A 15,677-nucleotide genomic window follows, 5' to 3' on the forward strand; every position below is an offset into this window, starting at 1 on the left:
TATACATATATATATATATATATATATATATATATATAAAGGAAAATATGTATGCAGAATGTGAGTTATACATATAAAAAATTTTATATTACTTCTAATTTTATATTAAGTGCATAAATACATATATGATATTTTTTTAAAAATTATATTTGAAATTGACCTAATTTAATTCATGAAAAATTGGTAATTTTTAATTTAAAAATTTCAATTTCACTTCAGAAATTTCTTGTCGTTTAATTTTTCCTCGAACTTAGCCACCTTATTTTCATCAATTTTTATTGAATTTGTGTATATTCATGTTTCTTTTTTAATTGATCTTTATTTCTTAAAGGTTCATGTGAGGCATAAACAGACTATTTTTTCTGGAATTCAGCCAACAGGAGTTCCACATTTAGGAAATTACTTTGGTGCCATTAAGAAATGGTCTGATCTTCAAAATGAAGGAAAGAACTGCATTTTCAGCATAGTAGATCTACATTCGATAACATTACCTCAAGATCCACTTCAATTAAAGTTTGTGCAAAATTTCTACATTTTAATTTCATTGGTCTTATTCTTTTTTGTGAAACATGTATTCTTATTTTTAAAATTCTAAAAAGTACCACTTGGTGTATAAGTCAATCCCTTGTGTAAGTTGATTCTAGTCTAATAAGTGAAAATTGTGTAATGTTTATGATGCTAACATTATTGAATCCGATGCAGATGATATTCTGGAATCTTTAAATTTGTAACTTAATATTGTGCTTTAAAAGTTTTCACTGTGTTATTATTTTTTTAAAAATATTCTTCACTTGATATCTTCACTTTTCTTATTCTTAATTTTTTTTTCTGAATGTAAATTAAAGTATTATTCCTAAAAATAAACTTTTATATATAAAGAAAATATTAGTAAAAAAGTGCAAAATTAATTGTATTTAACGTATCAAAAATTGTTTAGTAAAGGGGTAAATTGACACTTCATGTTTATCATTATTTAAAATGCACGTATATTTTTACAATCAACAAATTCCCATTTTATTACGGATGTATAAATAAGTCGACCTCCTGATTTTCGTAAAATTTTGGGAGTTTGAAAAGTTGACTTGTACACTAACATATACAGTATGTTTTTTGTTTTGTTTTTTTTCATACTCATACCTATGTTTTATTTTTAAAAATCAGAAAGTATTCCATTAAGTCAGTGGAGTTTTCTTCTTTGTTGTTTGCAAATTTAATAATTTTTATCTTGTCTATAATTTGATCCTAATATTTAATCAGTAATAAAATTTTTCCAATTTATCTTTAAGATGTTTTTAAATAGAATTAAGATAAATTTTTATCATAGTTATACCTTTTTTACGTTTACCTATGATGAAATATAGAAACATTTAAATAGTATAGTGAAATTAATACTATTTATGATTTTATAAAAAAAATGTTTCTACTCATTTTCACGTTTAGTTAAATAACACAAAGTGTACAAAAACAAATTATACTTAATCATAAATTCATTTCAGTTTTTACTATCAAATTTGATATCATTTTACTTGCTGGCAGACAAGCATTAGAAGTTTTGTTTTGCATATCTAAATTAGCCAANGGAGCTGGCCATGCCCGACGGGGGTGCTCCAGCCCCCCCTGACCCCCTACTGGCGCCGCCCTTGAAATTAGCATAAATGAATGACCTACTTTAAAAAATTATTAATATTTTTTGGAACCATTACACATATACGATAAATGATACAGAAAATTAAAGAAGAGATCTGGCAAATGTTTTTGCAATTGCAAATGTTCAGTATGCATAATTTTGTCACATCCAACATTGCATTTGTTACATCTAATGCATAATTTTGTTACATCCAGCATTGCATTTGTTACATCTAATGCATAATTTTGTTACATCCATTTTGTCCAATGTCTAATCTAAAATCAAGTTTATTCCTCCCATTTTGAAGTCCCTCAAAACCAATGATTTTCTAATGCAACACAAATATGTTTATTAAATTCTTGTAATGTTTCAGCTTGTGGTGATTCATAAACGATGCCTTGTAGGTGCAGGTCATGTAAGTTATGAGGTCAAAGAGGTTTGGAAGTGGTAGCATATCAATTTTGATTCTTGGTTTAATAAATTCAATTCAGTAGATTTTAACCACCACTATTTCTAAATAATTTGCAGGTTTATATAATTCACGATTTAACAGTACTTATGTCATGCTATACCTCTTAAAAAGCAAGCAAAAATAGTCAAATATTTGCACAATTTACTTTGTAGTTATTTGCCGTTTTTTTAATTATTTTGGCGTGTCCACAGTAGTTGGCATCTCTGTAGCCACCAAAATGCCCGGACATCTCTCTATGTAATTTCTTTTCATTGAGTAATGTCAAAGGCACTGTTTATAAATGCCTGACTCCAAAAAGACAAGTTTAAAATGCATGTGTGAATCATTCAAAACTGCTGGCAATATAAAATTACCAGTGGTTAGAAAAACTATATATTTTCTATAGTCATAACTGCTTTAATACAAATGTTAAATACAACTATTTTTTTAAAAATCTAGTGTTTACAAACTATTTTTGAAACATAATCACGATTTAACTACTTTAAGGAGATTTGACTACTTTTAATTGATGATCATTTTGAAGTTTAAAAAAAATAGTGGAATATTGAAAGTATAAATATGTAAAAAGTGGTTTAAAATATGAAATTTATTTTTTAAAAACATATTTCTTTCAATTTTCCACTTTGTATACCTTTTTTAACAGTGAATACTTATTTCGAAATATGCTAAAAATATTTATTTAATTAATTAACAAAATTTATTTATGATTTTGTTAAGTGTCTTAAACTTAAAACTTAACTGAAAAAATTGAAAAAAGTTCATTAGTGAAATCCCCATTGCATCTGCTGATGAACTTGCATAAGTCTCCATTTATCAGGTTTGAAAAATTATTGGTACTTAAACCTTGTTTTTCTACTAAACCAGGGTTGAGTTTTTGACACAACAGAGGAACAAATTGTGTTTTTTCTGGTAAAAGCTGTCAAAAAAATACTTTTTTTCTTTTTGTTATGGTACAGTAAACACTAACTTAACAAAATTTTCTTTACAAATGACAATTATTTTGGAGATTTTTTTTACCTAACCATAAAAATACATTGTTATTTTTTTATTAATAATCTTAAATTATTTTTTGACAAATACATACCCTCCAACTGCTACGGAATTTCCGTAGTTTTTTAGAAATCTTCTTTTCTGACCGTAGCAAAATTAATGTCTTAATATTTAAAAAAAATTAATTTTAGCGTAACTTGTCCACTATTACTTATAAAAGTGCAGGCCATATGGCTAGATTCTTAAGTTCTGATAAAAGTTTTATGAGAGATCCATTTGCTTTAAAAATTTCTACTTTGGTTCGCAACGACTAGAAAGAATTATTTTCAAAATCCTCATAAGTTGGAGGGTATGCAAATATCTATCTATTCTGTTTATTTTTAAAAATTTTAATGTTTTAAGATACACTTATTTTTAAAAGTTTAATTAGTTGAAATAAAATAAAAAATTCAATATCACCAGAGTTTTGGGTTTTTGACAACAGGGTTTTTGACATGATGGTAAAAACCTTCATATGTAAAACACTTTCCAACCCTGAAACTAAAATCATTTGCGAAAAGTTATTACAAAATGGGTCACTTTCTTATTTTTTTCGTATCACCTTGCTCACTGTACTACTTTTTTCAAAAAGTAGCACAAACTAGGAAATATTAATTGTAACTACAATAGTTTCAATACTCGTAGCATGTTATTTATGACCACAGGAAACTGCAAGGAACAAGCTTGATTACAGATTAAATGTTAAGCATGTAACAAAAGAAAAACTCATCAAACATTAGTAACTGAAACAAAAATTAAACATTTTTCTTTCAATTTATGTATCATTTATTTTAATGTGTGTAATAGTTTCAAAAATATAACTTTTTAAAGTCTAATTATTCATTTGTGCTAACTTTGAATTAGTACTAATATCTAAATTTATTATAAAATTATTTACAATCATTAAAATATTTTTTTTCTTCTGAAATTTTTCTTTCTAGATATAACATCCATTTAATGACTGCTTGTCTGCTAGCATGTGGTATAAACCCTGATTTATGCATATTATTCTTACAATCACAAGTGAGTCGTTTTTATTTTTTCTCATGAAAAATAATTTTACAAATGCTGGTTGGTTAAGAAGCTGTTATTAATTGGCATTTTATTGTTGATTTATTGTAATTGGTTATATTTATTCTTATTTCTATTGTGCAATTTATTAGTAGTTCTTTTCACATACTAAATACAGTGAACTCCCAATTATTTGCTGGCAGATCATCCGTGCTTCAATTTTTTTTCTTCTTTGCAATGATAAACAACATAGCATTTAGAATTTAAAATAAATAAATTTATAAAGATGGAACTATTTTAAGAGAAAACTATTTGAATAATTTAAAAAATCAGAATGAATTTTCAAGTATTTTGACCAACTCAATTAAAACAAAGATTAGAATTAACTTCTTGTGGATTTTGACTTTGTTCTTTGTTTATTATTTAGTTAACAATGAATTTGCATATATTTTACTCTAAGTGCAGAACCTCTTTTGGAAAATGACCAAAACAAATCAAATTTTTATATCAACTTGAGAGTTTTTCTATTAATTGTAATTGCCAAATGCTCTAATTTTGGTAAAGGATTCTATAAAGAGGCAGAGAATTAATAGCTAACACTTGCAGCAATTCAGCTTTTGGATATTATTTTTAAAGCCTCACCCTGATATAACTTGAACAAAGTTGTATTTTATTTGAATTCTTGAATGATTTATGTGTAGTGGTGGATTAACTATAATTAAAATTCAATCAAGGAAGCTTTAAAAAATAAAAAGGTTCCCACTAAGTGGGATAAAGTGGCGCATAAGTTGATTTAAAAATTAAAAGACAAAATTTATGCATTGAAGATTTAAGTTAAGAACAGTAAAAAAGAATATTTAATTCTTGGTGCACTTAACCTTCTTCTGTAAAACTAAATTATTGCTGATTTCTCATCTTACTCTGTGGAAAAATTAATTTTATATTTTACTATACATAAAGTACTTCTATAATTTTTAAATAACTCCTTGAACTATAAGCAGAGTTCATAGTTGTCCTGACTTTCCTCACACAAAATATTTTTTCCTGATTTTTAGTTTTTTGTCCTGACGCTCCTGATTTTTTGTATGTATTCAGAATATCCTATATTCTAAGAATGCATGCTCAAATTTTTCAAAAATTATTTTTTTATCTACTTTTATTTTTTATTTATAATGACCTAAACTTTGTGAAATTTAACTTGCTTTAAAAAAAAAAAACGTGGAATGGAAAAGGCTAAATTCATCATAAATTTAAGGAAGAAGGAAAGAAAAGATTTCAAAGTTATTTGAAATTTAGGCTTTAAAAATTTTAACGTTTTAATGTTTGAAAAAAATAGAGATGCATAAAATATTGGTCTATTTTCCTTGATCATGAAAATATTTGTTATTCAAATCTTTTGCATAATTTGTGTTTTGATTTATTTTCAATTAATATTTATATTACTTAAAAATGAAAGACTTTTACTAAGCTACACTTTTTTCTAAAGTGAGATTTTTACATCAAACTAATCCTTGGTATTGTTTTCAAATAGAAACCTTTATAAATTTCCAAAATTTTCTCTTTTGATGTACAGAAATCTCTTAGTTTCTAAACTAAATCTTGTATTCAAGCAATCTTACACATTTTGTTTTTTAACCAATAAAGTTCTTGAAGCATGTTCTTTAAAATATTTTAAAAAAGTGGCATGTCATTTGCCCCAAGCCTCATTCAACGTATTATTAACTGAAAAGATATAGCTTGAAAATAAAGACTTCCTTATCAGCATTAAGAAATAAGACTTTTTTTAAATTAATATTTGCATAATATTCTCCAGAAAAATTCCCTTTAAAATATTTCACTAGAATATGAATGCAAGCATGTGTAAGAGTTAAATTAACTTAATTGGGCTTTACCTTCTATGTTATTAAGTTAATTTTGTTACAAAATTGATATTCCTAATTAGACTTGCTTGTTTTTTCTAAACCAATATGAAACCATCTATTTTCATTTTAGATACCACAACACACTGAACTAGCCTGGATTTTGGGTTGTCTAACAACTATGCCTCGATTAGCTCATCTGCCACAATATAAAGTAATTTCTTATTTTTCCTGATGCAATTTTGTAATAAATTATGCAGCTACAGTCAAAGGTTACAGAACCTGTTTTTTTTTTTTAATTGTTCGAAGCTTATTCTTGTTTTTTTATGTATAAATAATAACTTTCTTATGTATAGTCTTATGTAAAAGTCTTATAAGAATGTGCAAGTTTATTATAACATTATCTTTCTTTAACATATTAAAAAGAAAATAATAATAAAAAGATTTTATACATTTCCGTTAAACTTTCCTTTTTTCTACTCTATTAGGCTCTACATTGTTTTCACATAACAAGTGAATATCAAGGAATTTTATCTATCTAAAAATCTCAGGAATTTAATTTTCAAAAAAAATCAGTCGAAAGGAATGAATTTGAGTTCAAGGAACCAGAAAGTCATGCACTGTAGGGAAAAGGTTAACTATAATTATCTAATCTTTCTATACAAATTTATTATCATGCAAATGTTTACTCTAGCTCTGTAAAAATAAAATAAAAAATTACATGGTTTATTTTGAATCATAATTTCTATCCTAATTAATAATCCTAATTTGAATCTTAATTCATAATCCTATTGAATACTGATTTTGACGCTGCATTTCATTATTACCGCCTTTTATTAATATTTAGTCAACTAAAAATTTCTGTCCTCCACAAAAGAATGCATACCATTATACAAGGATGTAAAAGGTGCATTTATAAAAATATATATATACTGCTTAAGGCCTGGCTTCTTAGGACAAGCGCCTTATCTGGGCGTCAGCATTAAGTTGACGTTACCCTGACGCCAACAAAATACTGGTTTGTTAGCTCAAGGCCCGGTTTCTTAGGACAAGTGTCTTATCTGGGCGTCAGCGGAAAGTTGACGTATCGCTGAAGCCAAAAAAATACTTATCTGTTAGCTCAGCGTGAGCAGTCGGTCCAAAGCAGACATTATCTCTCATTGCGCATGCATTAATAACGTAAACAAATATTTAATTTGAATTTGTATTGATTTTGTTATTGTCGACCAGTGCTTTAGAGAACAAATAATGGCTTTGTCCTAGAAAAAACACATTATAGCTGAGCTAAATGAAGAGTGCTACATTTAATGAAGAAGCTATGTTTAATGTTAAAATCAAAATCTTGGCTGATTTCAATCTGCTGTTGGATGTTGTCTGCCATTGCTTCAGTCGTTAACGTCACGCTGTAGTCCAACTGCAGTTGAGTTGGACGGAAATTGTAGTTCAAGATGAGTGTTCGATGACGTATACTGTCATACTCACAAATGGACCAATCAGAGGTTAGCGCTGATTTCCAGCTGACGGCGACCTGTCCTAAGAAACCAGACCTTTAGATGTGTCCGATACTTTCATTACAAGTTTTAATATGCATGCACATGCTCTTGCCTGCCATATGTGCTGTTTCTTTTTAAACTAGTACATTACCATTGAGTTGAAGGGTATATACCATAACACTTTCTTTTATAAACGAACCTTTTATATTCCTGTAAAAAAAAAACGGTGTGTACTTTCGCAGACAGAACTTTTGGACCTAATATAACGTTTTTGCTGAGTTCATTGAAGTGTATTTGGAATAAAACAAGTGAACAGTTTCTCCAAAGCTCTGTCATTATATGAGTAACCTTTTTTAGGGAATTTTGCACTAATATAACTATTCATGATATGATTGTTAGGTTAAGTTTTGTCTAGCTTAAGTCATTGTTACTAGCTTTTATCTAATGATTACATTTCATTTAGATTGGTGCCTTATTCTTTACTTATATTCTATTTTATTTTTCATAGGACAAATCATCATCATTGGAGAACATACCTTTAGGCTTATTTGTGTATCCTGTCTTACAAAGTGCAGACATTTTATTATATAAGTAAACATAATCATTGTTTTTTAAACACTGTTACAATTCTAAGATAATCTTTTTGAGTTGTACTATTAAATCTCTTTTGAGTAAATTATTTAAAACTAAATTTCTGTCTATAAAATTCAATACTCCAATGCCAGATATGGTACTTTAACATAATATTCTTTAAGTTGTTTCTATTTGTTTTTGTATTATGCCATGGCTGTAAGAAAGGATAAAAATATGTTTTTTGTATGTTAACTTGAAATGAAACTTTTTGAACGAAACGTTCTGAATGAAACTTTTTTGTATGTTGAAGTATGTTATATATTTTTTCACTGCATCATACTATGCATACAAATGAATAGAGCCCTATAGATTGTGCAATGATCTGAAAAACTGCATAATTTTAATTTTTTAGCTAAATATCTTCATTCAGCAGATAAACTTGTCTTTGTGTTTTTCTCACATGCAATATAGACTTCTTTTTCATTATAAAGAATCCTTTTAACAACTTATTCTTAACTTTGTGAACCCAAGTCTTGTCAACCAGCATTTAACTTCATAAAAGTTGCTCAACATTTTGATTTAAAAAAAATAGCTTACTTTATCAATGACTTATAATATACAGACTACGCTTTTTGCAAAACTTTGCCAAGTACTTCACGTTTTGCAAAATATTTTATAGAGTTTTATACAGTCAAAAGCTAACTTTCAAGATTTTTGTTAATTTTGCTGACAATTTAAAATCTTCACTACGAGGAACTGAAACAAAGTGCATTTTTTATGAACTTTTGAATTATTTACATGTAGTGACGTGGAAAATAGCTTTAAAATAACATGATTTAACAAAGAATTATATATTTAATCATTAACTTTTCTACCACGAAAACCAGTTTTCTCACAAAGTGTAAAAGTTGTCAGCCCTGTTATGTATTTTTAAATACTAGGAATGAGCAATCTATCTATGAAACTTGAGTATATTGTATACAAAGAATATGTTGAAAAAAGTTTTGTTCTGGACACAATCAGATTCTGGAAATCATATCTAGTCTTAGGGAGGTATCTAAGTTAAGGTTGGGCTTTCTCCTGCCTAATTCATCATTATAAACATGAACTCATTATTACTCAGTGTTTTAACTAAAATAAAAATTGAAACTTCTATAAAAAAGGGTTACAATTTGTGCACCAATAAAAAACAAGCACTTATTGGGGTACTATGTTAATTGTTGATCTGTCACTCGATTTTAGTTTTCTTTCAGTGATTAAATGTGATGAATATTTTATTTCAATGTTTTGTTCTAAATCAACTGTCATTCGTCTTTCAGATCTACTCATGTTCCTGTAGGTGAAGATCAAATTCAACACATTCAACTGACTCAGCATTTAGTCAAAGTATTTAATAACAAGTATGGAAAAATATTTCCAGTTCCTGAAGCATTAATAGGTAGAATGTGTTTATTTATTTATCTCTCACCTAAACTGTCGCTTTAATTTAAATTGAACGTTATTTTTTTGCATCAGACTTATTTTAATGTACTGTTTGGTCAGATAATATACATTAACAATTGGACACAGAATTATTTAGCATTTTTCGACTTTTTTCATTATTTTAGGCCAAAATAAGTTTAAAATATTATATCTAGCATTTTAATAATGGTTATGAAATAAAGCATGAAACACTGGTTTCTTTTCCTGCGTTAAAGGTAAAATCTGCCAAACATAGCTCTCTTTTAAATTTGCACTTATTTAGATCTAAGAAAATCAGTTCATCATGAAATTTGCAAAATCAGTTAATGATGAACTTTTGAATATGAATGGAAAAGAAATTTTAAAACAACTTTTTTTATATTTTGGTACAAATATGATTCCAATCTTCTATCCCGTTTTTGTAACTATTAGACTGTTTCTTATATTTAAAAAATATGAAAATATATTTTTGCTTGTAACTAGAACTGGAGCATATTTTTAGTTTAAAAACATTTCTAATCCTGGTATTTTTTTTGGAAAGTTATTGAAAAGAAATCTTAATTGCTATTTTATACTCAACTTGAGAACTTAATTAAATAATGACTACAATTTAGTGAAGTTAGTCTCTTAAACAATGTGAATAAACAGGAAAGTGTAATATGTTCTTTTTTATGGCCCATTGAAGAATTTGAATATTTGATTACTAATATAGTTATAACTTATTACTTTTATACATTTATGGCTACAACACATCAGGGAGGTATATATTAACAGAACTCCTTGATGTACATAATTAGTTATTTAACCTTCAATTAGCAATTGATTTAAATAATAACATTTAATTAACTAATTACCTATCTTAAATTATACAGTTGTCTTTAATTTACTTAAATAAAAAAGAAAGTATGCTTAATTATTCAACAGTTCAATAAATCTCCTGAAATATTTCAAAATTTTTGTTGAAGTTAACGGGAAGAAAAAGTATTACGGGAAGAAAAGTTATTTTATTTATCTGAAAAAGAATTGAAGAAATTTCAAATTCAGAAATTATGTTATATGCCATAAAACAAAGTAAATTACAAGACAAACAACAAGGTCTTCATTTCGCGTCGAGTATGATATTAATCTACTTCCAGTATTAGAGACAGTTACCCTTGATTTGATGGCATAAAAGCATTGGATGTGGGAGAAATATATAATAAGTTCTTATCTCTCTAGTCCCTCCTCATCACTATACATCACCTGCTCTACTGTTTTTTACAAGAGAATCCGCGTATTTTGATACTACTTAACGATTTTCCATATTTTGACTATTTTCTCTCCTTTTTTTGTATAAAAAAAAGAAGAAGAAATTACATAACTTTTTTTAAAAAATCCGAGTTTTTTTTTTTTTTTCAAAAATATTTCTTTTTTCACTTAAGTGCAGGAATTACTAAAACTATTACCAATTGTATATCTGTGAATGCATGCTGGTATTACAAATTGCTCTAATTAGAGAATCAGCATCCTTTAATTGTCCTTATTTCTAGAGGCAATTTTGTCCTTAATTTTTATATTTCGGACTTCCAGCCCTGATTATATTTATCAATAATAATGTTAAATATCACAATAGAAGAATGTGTTGCTATCAAGACCAGTAGCAGAACCTCTGTATTTATCTACAACACCATAAAAAAAATACTATAACTTATCTACAGAACATGCTGTAAAGTATTTGTATTCAAATGTTTCACTTGGTAAGTTTGCAAGTTTTGCTAGGCAAAAATATTTACTGAAAGAAACATTTTAAAATTAATTAACTAAAATTTGATTAAAGGCGATGAAAATCCAGCTGATGAAAATGAAAGACAAGCTGTTATAACAGTAGAGTTGAATTTTTTTAAGTTTAACTTACGTTAATATTACTACCACTTTTTTTAATGTTTAGTTTATTTTCGTCTGCAAAGCCAAAATAAACTTACGAGACTCGTCGAAGTGCCACACTATCATGGGCTGTCCTGAAAAAGCTTTTTTTAACTGCAGCTATTGAACGTTCATTCTTCACCTTCGAAGATACCGAAAATGTTGCTCATTTCACGTTACCCAGTGGCCACCTGCGAACCTAAGTCACAGTAGGGAGCAATATTACCCACTCTACAATGCCACAAATACCCGTTCATAGGGTGGGCCCTATTCACACACATAACACACAATAGAGGACAATACACAGAGAGAAACAACCATGCCCTGAGCGGGATTCGAACCAACATCAGGCACGCTAACCACTCAGCCACCTGGTTGTCTACATTAAAAATTAATATACAGGGTTATTCATAATTTCCTCCGCCTGTAAACGCCATTTTTCTTTACTACAACTGGCTTCAGTGGTACATGTTACTGCCATCTACCGGCAACTGCTTAAATTAAAACTTGAATAATTTCATATGTTCTTTTTTGCCATATTCGTCTTCGTTTTTTTACTACAATGCTTCGAAACCCCGGAGGGAATTATGAATAACCCTGTATATTATATATATATATATTTTATTTATATTCTTTTACATTAAAAATTAAAATACGTATAAGAAATAAATTATGTGATTTTGTTGGGTATATTTATAGTTGATGTCTCACTTTTTTTTTCAATATTTTTTACTCATTCTTATATTTTATACCCCTTACAGTGTCCCACATTATTACAAAATTTTATGCTTGTACTTTTGAAGCAAAGCACTATATTATAGATTATATTTCAAATTTCATTTTAAAGCCTTATATGTTATAATTTCATTTGCTATATAGAAAGTACTCTAATTATTTACAACTACAACACTTCCTCTATCCATTTATAGGGCAGAGGAAGTGTTGTAGTAGTAATTAGCAATCCTCATATTGTAGTAATTACTAATCATAGTAGTAGTAATCCTCATTCATCTAGAACTTTCAAATGTAATATCCTTTTAAGCTTTTAGCTAGGACTTAAGTTAATCCTCAATTATCTTTAGCAAAATAAAATCAATGATTATACAAAACAAAATCCTCAAAAGAAAAACAGCATTTTCTGTTCTTGAAACAAGATGGAAAAAATCAGAATCAAAAAAATATATTTGATTTACTGATTTTAATTAATGTATTTGAACTAAAATGTATGATGCCACTCTTCTTGCTACCTCTCCTTCTCTCTTCTCATAAACTGTCACAATTTCATGAACACCCTCATCTTGTCTTTCATGCAGCAACTACATCTTGTCTTTAATTCTTACAATTTCTTGAACTTACTGTCCCTTTACCCTTTACTTTAACTGTCACAATTCCATAAACCTTTCCCCCTAGTCATAAACTTTCACAATTTCTTCCTTTTCCTCCTCCTCCCTTTCTCAGGAACTTTCACGATTTATGAAACCTTTAGCTTAGAACAATATGTCAATTGTTGGAAACTTTTCGGATGATTAATTGAGCCTATTTTGACATACTTCAGCATGTTTTGAATGAACATAAGCCTTTTTTTTTTTCAGATGAAACCTGTGCACGTGTTAAGGGCCTCAGAGAGCCAGACAAGAAAATGAGCAAGTCCGACAAAAACTTTAAAAACAGAATCGACCTGACAGACTCTCCTGACATCATAACAAAAAGAATAAAAGAAGCCCTCACTGACTTCACGTCGGGCGTCACATACGACATGGAAAAACGTCCGGGTGTCGGTAATCTGATTCTCGTCCACAGCCTGTGCTCAGGAAAATCCTTTGAAGAAATCTGTAAGGACAGTGAAAGCCTGGACACTGGCCAGTACAAGTTGGTTGTCGCTGAAGCTGTGATAGAGCATCTAAAGCCGATACAAGAACAAATAAAGAGAATAATGTCCGATCGTGGATACATCGAAAGGATTCTTAAAACTGGATCTGAGAGAGCAATTGAAATTGCATCCAAGACAATGAATGAAGTTAAAACTTCTGTAGGTCTTACAGTAGAAGGCTGTCAATTAATTAAATAACTAATTGTGATATTAAATTATTAGTCTATTTTTAATATGCAATTCTGTGATGTTATACTATGTTTTGTAACTGAGAGAACTAAAATTAGCCAAAAATAAATAATTTTTTGACATATTTTTACCTGTTTATCTAGACTCAGTATCTTACCTGGTTATTCTAGACTCAAACTCATGGCTATTTCTTTGCCAGTAGAAGATTCTTATGATGCTAACTTTGAAACATTAATTTGCATTTTATAGAGTTCTGTGTTATATAGATCATATCATTAAGCTTACTGACTAAGCTTCACAATATACAGGGGCTGTTTTTTAAGTAAAGGCTGTTTTCTTATGTACACTTAATAGGTGGTGTGTGTGTCACAACGAGTGCTTACCTCGTGTCCTAGCATTCCATGAAAACAACTGTGCCCAGTTACAGCTGTGTAGGGAATCTATGTGTTCAGTTCTATGTCTTTAAAATGTTCAAGTTCAACAAATCATCCGCCACATATGAGGTACGGTCAGTGTTGCGTTTTTAGTAGGCAAAAAACCTATCTACTGAATGCTTTCACCGGTAGATTTGTGAAGTTTATGATGCTTAATACTGGTATGCTGACAAATTTTGCTACTTTATGACTCTCCCCACAACTCAGTCTCGAGCTTTATTGAACTCATTTGGCTAGGAAGTTTTGGACCACCCCTCAATACAGTCCAGACCTTGCGCTAAGGGATTTTCATCTTTTCCGATGTTTCACACATCATTTTGACAGCTACCAGTGCTGCGATGACGTCCAGTACATGAAAACGCCATGATCATTTGTTTATCGGAGCAGACGACAAGTTACTATGAAGAGGATATTCTAAATCTAGTTGTAAGGTATGATAAGTGCTTAAGCAAACTTGACAACTATTTTGAAAAAAAGGAAATTAAAATTAAAATAGTGTTAGTGATAGAATTAAAATAAGTGGAATTAAAAAATAAATTAGCTTCATGAGAATTTTCTTTCTTTTGGTTTTTATTTTCAAACAGCCCTTACTTAAAAAACAGCCCTAGTATATCTGGAACATATTATTCAAATGTTTTTAAATTATTTCCAACTGCAAATTACTTTAAAACAAAAAAACTTGTGCTTAGGTATTTCTTATTTACAGAAAAAAAATTTAATTATCCAAAGCAATATAATCAAGAAGAACAAGAAAATATATTAATTTTGTTTGCTTTAGAGTTTAAAACCTGTTTAGAGTTTAGTTAGCAAATAATTTTTCTTTCAGCCTTTGAACGGTTGATGATTCTTTCTCAGCATCAGAAAATCCTTTAATATGATTTTCATGGTTTATACCTATAAATGATTATAATTTATTACAACCTAGTTATTATAATAAATTATTATTATTTTGCGAATTATAGAATTGTGTTATATAGATCTTCTGCTGCATTATATGATTTTTAAAAGGTTTTATTATAATTCATTTTTGTACAATTTAAAATTGTTAAATGTTAATGTTTAATTAAAAGTTGCCTTGAATGCTGGGTTCATAATTTACCTAATAAATAATAGTTTGTTCTTATTTTCCCTAATTTTTAATGTTTGATGTTTCTGATTTACATTTGAAACGTGATCTGATTGATTTGAAAACGTGCTGTTAAGGCTTCATTTATTTATATTTCTGTATCAGTATTGGTTATTTTATATGTTTAGCATATTAAACCTCTTTTTCCTTTCCTCATTAGCTATTATTAATGTTCAAAATGCAAGAGCGAATCATATGCTCTTGACCGCAAGGTCATGCTCAACAGGTGTTTCTGTAAAAAAGCCTTAAAGTTCAGAAGGAAATAAAATTAAAGAAATTCCCTTCTAACTTGGAGAGTTCACTCTTTTCTTTTTTTACAACGATTTTGATTAAAAATCAAAACTAGAATAGTGATCTTATTAAAGTAATTAATCATTATATCAACAAAATAAAATAATTAATTGCATTAATAAGATAACTATTCATGTTCATGATTTTTTTTATTTGTATTTTATCTATAAAAAAAGCTATAATAGTTTATATTCTTTTTGTATGTTAATAACCATTTATTTCTAAGATCGCTATTTTTGACTAATCAAAACAAGAATAGTGATCTTATTAATGCTATTTATCAAAGAACAGAAGGTAATAAAAAGTGTAATAAAAAAAAACTTACTGACAATTTTGAGAA

General features: G+C 28.3%; 1 protein-coding gene across 1 annotated transcript in view; it reads left to right on the top strand.

Annotated features, from left to right (window-relative positions):
- The window catches only part of LOC107447161 (Tryptophanyl-tRNA synthetase, mitochondrial), a 19,220-nt gene extending 4,022 nt beyond the window's left edge, over nt 1-15,198 (top strand). Inside the window, exons 2-7 of the mRNA XM_016062009.3 lie at nt 332-513; nt 4,070-4,151; nt 6,132-6,212; nt 8,000-8,082; nt 9,384-9,502; nt 13,020-15,198. Coding sequence (XP_015917495.2) covers nt 332-513; nt 4,070-4,151; nt 6,132-6,212; nt 8,000-8,082; nt 9,384-9,502; nt 13,020-13,495 — 1,023 coding nt within the window. The 3' untranslated portion in view covers nt 13,496-15,198. The remainder of the gene's footprint in view (nt 1-331; nt 514-4,069; nt 4,152-6,131; nt 6,213-7,999; nt 8,083-9,383; nt 9,503-13,019) is intronic.
- The last annotated feature ends 479 nt before the right edge of the window (nt 15,199-15,677 follow it).

The sequence above is a fragment of the Parasteatoda tepidariorum genome, chromosome 9 (genome assembly GCF_043381705.1).
Source record: "Parasteatoda tepidariorum isolate YZ-2023 chromosome 9, CAS_Ptep_4.0, whole genome shotgun sequence".
NCBI lineage: Eukaryota > Metazoa > Arthropoda > Arachnida > Araneae > Theridiidae > Parasteatoda > Parasteatoda tepidariorum.